Below are 7,287 nucleotides of genomic sequence, written 5' to 3'. Positions count from 1 at the left end.
TCTCAGATGACCACTAGATGGCGTAATTGCAAACGGTATTTTAAAAAGTCGATTTTATACAGAAATTGTCCCTATAAGTGAAACATCTAGTAAGTTTAGTCAAAAAATCATAAAAAACCGTATTATTTATACACCAATTATTTGAATTAGGCAACCCTTATTATTTTCAAGTATTAAATCGGTTCGAGAAATTATTTTGAGACACGGTTTTTGCGGTTTGGTTTATTTTTTCCTTTGCTTTCGAATGCGTGTAAAATAATTTGATGGTAGCATTTGAAATTTTTGTGAAAAATTAAAACAAAGAAATTTTTTCGATCAGCGGATTTTTCTAGAATGAGTAAGATTGTTGTTATATTACGTATTGTCAAGTTCTTATTGCTCTTTCATTTGATAGTAAAAACTCTGAAATTGGTCAAGCCGTTTCAGAGTTACAGGTTTCTTTAAATTAAGCGGTTTGACTCTCCCCCCACGCTTTATTTGACAAGTTAGGAAAAAAGTTCATAAGGAAAGTAGTACGGTTTTTTATACAAGCGGATAGCCGCAGCACACGGCATAATGGTACAGTTGACGTTTCATCACTTGCCGCTTCGTGGCGGTAGTTTCAAATAGTTATTTTGTCTGCATATAAGGAAAATTAAGTAAGTCTAGTAGTAGAGAGTAGAAGAAACTAAAAATACTAAATGTTTTCTTGTATTGCCAATAACGATTTTTTTAATGATTTTAAGTAATGTAATGCTACCTAGACTAGATGTAAAATAAAATTTTAAACGAAACGAAAATCAGATTTCCATCAGAACATTCATTTCTTATTCAACAGTTTTACATATTTGTGGTAAATTTTTTGTGGAAAGAAATACTGAGTATGTATATCTTATCTTTATAATGTCAATTTCCACTGCAATATTTAAGTCCAACAATAACAAAAATAAAATAATAAAATCTAGCGTAACCACTTTTAAAATTCAACAGATGGCTTGACAACAACATCGGCTTAAATACGTCCACGTAAAAAATAATTACTTGGATTACGTACGTATATAAAAACGAAAATGTGAATTAATATTAATAATTATTATACAGGGTGTTTCAGAAATAAGTACCTAAATTTTAGATTACACTCGTAATTCAGAAAAGTCTTCAGAAAGTTTTCTTAATAAACAGTTAATATGAATCTGCCGTACTTCTTGTGTCCAACAAGTAATCCATCACAAAATGTAGGATATTCCTATAGAGCATAATGGTAAAGCGTAATGCATAATAGTAAATTCAATAAATAACAAAAAAATTATTGTAATTAAATTCGGTATAATATTGAGTACTTATGTGCGCATGCTGTGGTTAAAATTAAAATTATCAATCTGAATATAACAATGAATACTCAATTAGTAATTAAAGAGGGCGCAATTTTTTGGCGGCCGTCTTGGTTAGGAATAAATTTAATTTAATTAATACAATTTTAATTCAAATTTAATTAATACAGACAGCATGGTATCCAGTATTTTATTATTTTTCTTATGGAAATAAATGTATTTGAGGTTTCTATGCAACCGTTCCAAATGCATAGGTATTTGTATTCAAACTTGAATGTAACCTGTAACAATAAGCTCATGACTCAGTAGATGTTAGATATTTCTTTTGAAAATATTACCCAATCGGCTTGATTACCCAAATGGCTTTGTCGCAGAATCTCCTAATAAGTGAGAAATGGCTGACTTGATCATGAAATTAAAGGCATTTCTATCAACTTCTTGTAAAACTGCACGCAGTGTTTTATACGTCTGAATTTGCTTCTCTTTTTCACGTATTTTAGTCACATGTTTTCTCCAGGGGGGATATATAGGATATGGAAAATCTTATTGCTGATTGGTTGCCAGTCATGATACGTCAACCGTACCATTATGCCGTGTGCTGGGGCTATCCGCTTGTGTTTTTTATGATCTTTTGACTAAACTTATCAGATATTTCATTTATAAGGACAATTTCTGTATAAAAACGACTTTTTAAAATACCGTTTGCAATTACGCCATCTAGTGGTCATCTGAGAAATTTAAAAATAATTTCCAGCAAATTATTTTCTTCAAGTTTGTTATCAATTTTTTTTTTTTTTTCCGATGACTCTACAACACATACTTTCCAAGATACAGCCGCATATAATCCTTATTGCGACACCCTGTATAATTTTAACATGTCTTAATATGTATAATCTTGGTGTGTTTAATGTGTAATGTGGTTTAACAACAAATAATGTGACCCTTAAGTTTTTTGACAAAACGTTTTGACTATTTGTGATTTTAAGTGAACTGATGATGGTGGAAGGAAAAATTACTGAAACCCAGGAAACGAATTTTAATTTATTCATACTGAAGAACATTTATTTTCCCAAATTGTCTGTGAAATTCGGAAAATTATCCTTAGCCGACACGAATGTTCTCTGGATCCGCTCTTGCCCTTTAGTGTTTAACGGAAGACTTACCGAAAACCTCAAGTCGCCAATCGGAGGTTTTGCAAATGGAATGCCAGTGAATGCCACATAGGCGATATTGTTTGAAGACAATTCCCAGTTTCCTTTCACTGGCCCTAAGGTGGTGTTTAGAACTGGATTGACGCCTACATTAAACGGCATGAGGACCCTCAATACGAATGGTAGAACTGCCATTTACGTTTCAGGCAAAACACTAAAAATTGCATCAGATTAGGGAAAACCATAATCAAATTAAACACTAATTGACATATTTTATCAGCAATTAAACGTCTGATTATCGGTAGCAGCAAATGAAGCCAGCAAACCGAATATAAAAATTGTACCTACCCATACAGCATGTTATTGATGTGTAATTGTCGCTATTTTAACTTAACTAAAGTTGATTTCCTACCTTTTTAGTATTTCAGCGGCGAGCGAACTGTTGTACCGTTGCACATTGAACTTCGATAACTGAGAATTGCTTGCCATCAATTTTATTTCGGTCGGTATTCCTTATTGGCGGCTTTTAATCGCATCGAAGTAATTACTGATGGATTACGCATTCTAAATAAGTTCATAATCGATTATGTTATCGCACTGTATAAAAATAATACAGCTGCTAAAATATTCATTATGTTAAAATCAAATATTTAACCGAAATTTCAAGGTCGAACCGTGGGTACCAAGAACTGCCAGCTCTTTACTGGACGTTTCATGTTCACATATCAAGTTATTGTCTGAAACAACATTTCTCCAATTAACCAAACTCGTTTTGAAGTTTGCTTAATTAAGTGTAATTTATTAGACTATATAATCAGTGTTTGCCACGATCAACACATCAGCATGTAAGATAGACGGCGATATTTTGGGTTAATGAAACATGTTATTTTCCTAACTGGCAAAGATTTTACTTCTTCGCACGTGCCGATGATTGACAGCTTACATATTTTGAATGAAAGTTATTATTAACTATTAGTGTTTGTGTGTTTGTTTGGGCACATGATGAATTTTGGAAAATGTATGTCTCGAGTCGGGGGTCTAGCGCTCTGGATTGTGTGGAACTTCAGTCCAGCTGTTTACCTATTAAAACTCTCCTTACCATTCTTTTTCTTCTTCGGGTGCCATGTGCCATGCTGCACGTCGGCGACCATTCGTTCATTTCATGGTCACAGAATAGCTAGGGTGCCCTCCTCAGCCGGTCAAAAATTGTTGCGGCGTCCGGTATATTCCAATTGCGGAGCTAAGGATGTTGTTTTCGACCTGGCCCCTTTCTACCTTCGATTTTTCCTCGTAGTACTAGGTTTGGTATGGAGTAGCGGGTCCTCTCAGTATATGCCTCAGATATGACACTTTACGTTTTTTTACCATGTCCATTAGTTGTCTTCTTATTCCAGCTCTTCGTAGAACTTCATTATTAGTTGTGTGTGTTGTCCAGGGGATACGAAGCAATCGGCGGAGTGTCCACAACTCAAAACAATAGGCCATACATAACATTGTACTACACGTATTCGAGTGTGTAGTGGCATATATCTGTGAAGAAGTATATTCTTAAGTTTAAAGAAAGTTATTTCCGCACGACCAATTCTTCCCTTCACGTCTTCATCACATTCCCACTTTTCATTTAAACAAGCGCCAAGATAGGTAAATTTAGCGACACGTTCAATATTTTCTCCGTTGATGTTGAGAGTGGTAATACGCTGATTTCTGCTAATCACCATCATTTTTGTTTTGGTATTATTTATATGTAGTCCGAACTTTTCACCACATTCGTTGATTTTATTTAGTATTGACTGGAGGTCTTCAACGTTATTAGCCAGGATAGCGGTATCATCTGCGTAGCGCATATTGCTTATTGGGACGCCATTGACTTTGATACCTCGGGTTTCATTTTGTAATGCTAGTTGGAAGATTTTTTCCACATACATTTTAAATAGAATGCGGGACAGTACACATCCCTGACGCACTCCCGTCGAAATACAAAAGGTCTCCGTTGATAGCTCGCCATTAAGACGCACCTCTGCCAGCTGTTGCCAATACAATTCTTTCATTACTCTAATATCTTTATCATCTAAACCGATCTCCTGTAATATTTCCAGCAGCGCCTGGCTCGTGCTTTACGTTATCAAAAGCTTTTTGATAATCGATAAAGCAGACAAAAACATTCTGCTTTTGGTCATAGCGTGTCACTACTCATATCCTCACACTTTCTGTAGATTCTTGAGTGAATTACTCGAATGAACGATTTGAGCATATAGTCTTCGCAATTTCTGGAGTTTGCTTTTTTTGGAATGACAGCAAACGTAGACCTTAACCAATCCCTGGGGATCTGCCCAGAGTCATCTACCACGTTGAAGAGATATGTAAGATGTTTGATATTTACTTGCTTCAAAACTTCTGCATATATCTCGTGATGACCGGGACTTTTACCACTCTTCTTACAATAGTGTTTGTGGGGTTATTTGCACGCAGGTCCTTGAAGAGTGCCTCCGTGTAATTCCTCCAGGCTTCTTTTAGTTTGTCAGTATCTCATATCGGTCTTCCTTGTTGATTTCTTATTAACGGCAACCCTGTTCTTATACTCGCTCCAGTTATTTCCTTTACCTTTCTATGGAAGTTAAAGAAGTCATGCAGCTGATGAAGTCTCTCAGCTTCTTCACACTGTTCCTGAGCCCATTTCTCTTTAGCTTTCTTTATTTTCTTCTTAATAGTGCGATCTAGTTCTTTATATCTATCATGCTGGCTTTTAACAAGTCGACGCTCATTCATCAAGTTCAATAGTCAAAAGTCGATCAAGTACAATTTCCGCAGCCGCATGAATGTTTGTTCTCAGCGTATTCCAGATATCGTCAGCTGCAGCTTCCAGTCTGCAGCTTGCTTTCCTGGCACGGTTTGTCTAATTCAGTTTTCATGCTTTCTTGCATTGCGGGCTGTTTCGATGCCCGAATGTCGTATTTACGGGGTCCTCGCCCTTTAGATAACAGTTTATATCTAAGACTGAAGTTCGCAACAACGGGGTTATGATCTGAGTCGATGTCTGCTCCTAGATATGCTGCCACACGTGTGATGCTGTTCTGATCTCTTGTTAATTAAAATCTAGTCAATTTGGTTGCGGACGATATTTCCTTGTCTATCTTGAGGTTATTTCCAAGTATAGAGTTACACCCTCTACAACACCGCTGCCGACCTTTGCATTAAAATTACCCTTTACCACATTGACATCTTGAAGTTTTAATGACTGCAGAACATCTCGGACTTTAGGCCTACATGTTCCACTATTAGGCCATCTTGTCTCAGCTATGCCAAAAATGTCAATATTCATTCTTTCCATCTCCTGAATTGCGTTCTTCCTGCCGCTCTTAGCACCCTCTGGTTGCTTTTGGTTTTCTTGCCATGATAAAGAGTGGGTGGACAAAGTGACGTCCTGGGGAAACTTGCTTGTCTTGTGGTCATCGTAGGTTTCCGTTACTTTCGATGACATTGGGGGTGACATTTCTATCATCCTCGATATTAGGTTATACCGCCTGTGATCGGTCGTCAGAGCCTCGTCTGTTAAAATAGGGTAAGCCGGCGAGAAGGTGAGGTTGACATTTGAGTAGGAGAGGCTGTTTGAGCCGCATCACTACCCCTTAAACCGTTCATCATTATCCCAATTAATCTCAGAAGGATTTGGAAATGTGGTCTTCCTCGTTCTGTTGTATTCTATTGTATATGCACATTATATGTAGAATTGTTTCATCCTTCGCGTCGCACCTTTTGCAGGGGTACACTCTTTCTAAAAAGACGTTTGGGGATGGTTATAGGGGCGTGTGTTGTCGATAATTGATTCTTGCTCAATAATCAAATCACTCGGGCGACAATAAACTCCAGAGACACCCTTAAATACTATACTGGGCACTGATTGTTTATGTGTCAGGTTATAGCGATAAGAGTGGAAGTACCGAGTAGGAACCCTTTTAGGCGGGGTCAGTCTGGTAGACGACGAATTAGTAAACGGATGTTATCAGATCGCTCATATGTGTATTGAAATTAAGGGAATTCAAAGTGGTGTATGTGTGCTTTTTCTTACAAAGCAGCGGAGGGATATTAAAAACTTTCGTGCCCTGTCGAAATTATTAAATGTGTCCGCAAAATGGGTAAATCAAAATAGAGAGATAAAAACGATAAAAGTAAAAAAAAAACAATCGTTCGGGAAAGTGCTGAAACGCAGAAAACATGATGTGTCGAGTAGTAATAGTAGTAGTAGTTCTTCTGATTCGGATGTGTCTGTGTTGTCCAAATCCAAAGATCGTCGATATGTGTCAAAACAAAAATTTGACCTGATGCAACAAGAACTGATCAGTTTACGACGTCAGACAATGATTCGGGCCGGAGGCGAACTCTATCTCGATACGTCTAATCCCGATATTCGATCCGTCACGTGATGAGATGCAAGTGGAAAAATGGATACAAAAAGTGCACTGTTTAGCGGAAAAAATCAAGTGGGACGACGATACAATTATCGGGGGCAATTGCACACGTGCTTCAAAATTACCGATAATTTATATATGGTGGCGAAAAAACCCGACTCCGAAGGAGGAGGGCTTTTTCGTTCCAATGTGAAAATAAACGAATTACGTTTTTACAGGACAACATGCTCCAATGCAAAATAATTTGTTTATTTTGATTCACGAGTGTACCTAATTTTTATGAATTTTTCTTCAGTAAACAAAGTAAATGTGGTTTGATTTTATAACTTTCATATCCTATTAAAAACGACGTTACTTTATTATTGCTGCCATTATTGTCTAAAAAAGCCTATTCTAAAAGTAGCAGGACCTGCAATTAAA

The 7,287-nt window shown here is 36.8% G+C and overlaps 1 protein-coding gene across 2 annotated transcripts in view; it reads right to left on the bottom strand.

The window, feature by feature from the left end:
• The window catches only part of LOC109544202 (juvenile hormone esterase), a 26,570-nt gene extending 23,538 nt beyond the window's left edge, over positions 1-3,032 (bottom strand). Inside the window, exons 1-2 of one of the 2 annotated variants that reach the window (XM_048670659.1) lie at positions 2,810-3,032; positions 2,474-2,675 (exon numbers count right to left, since the gene is read on the bottom strand). In XM_048670659.1, coding sequence (XP_048526616.1) covers positions 2,474-2,656 — 183 coding nt within the window. In that variant the 5' untranslated portion in view covers positions 2,657-2,675; positions 2,810-3,032. The remainder of the gene's footprint in view (positions 1-2,473; positions 2,676-2,809) is intronic. The other variant, XM_048670658.1, reaches the window with a different exon arrangement.
• Between the last annotated feature and the right edge of the window lie 4,255 nt (positions 3,033-7,287).

The sequence above is a fragment of the Dendroctonus ponderosae genome, unplaced genomic scaffold (assembly GCF_020466585.1).
Source record: "Dendroctonus ponderosae isolate FM_Combo_2020 unplaced genomic scaffold, Dpon_F_20191213v2 Dpon_F_20191213_1, whole genome shotgun sequence".
Lineage (NCBI taxonomy): Eukaryota > Metazoa > Arthropoda > Insecta > Coleoptera > Curculionidae > Dendroctonus > Dendroctonus ponderosae.
Note: the sequence above shows the minus strand (reverse complement) of the source record. Positions and strands in the feature narration are given on the sequence as shown.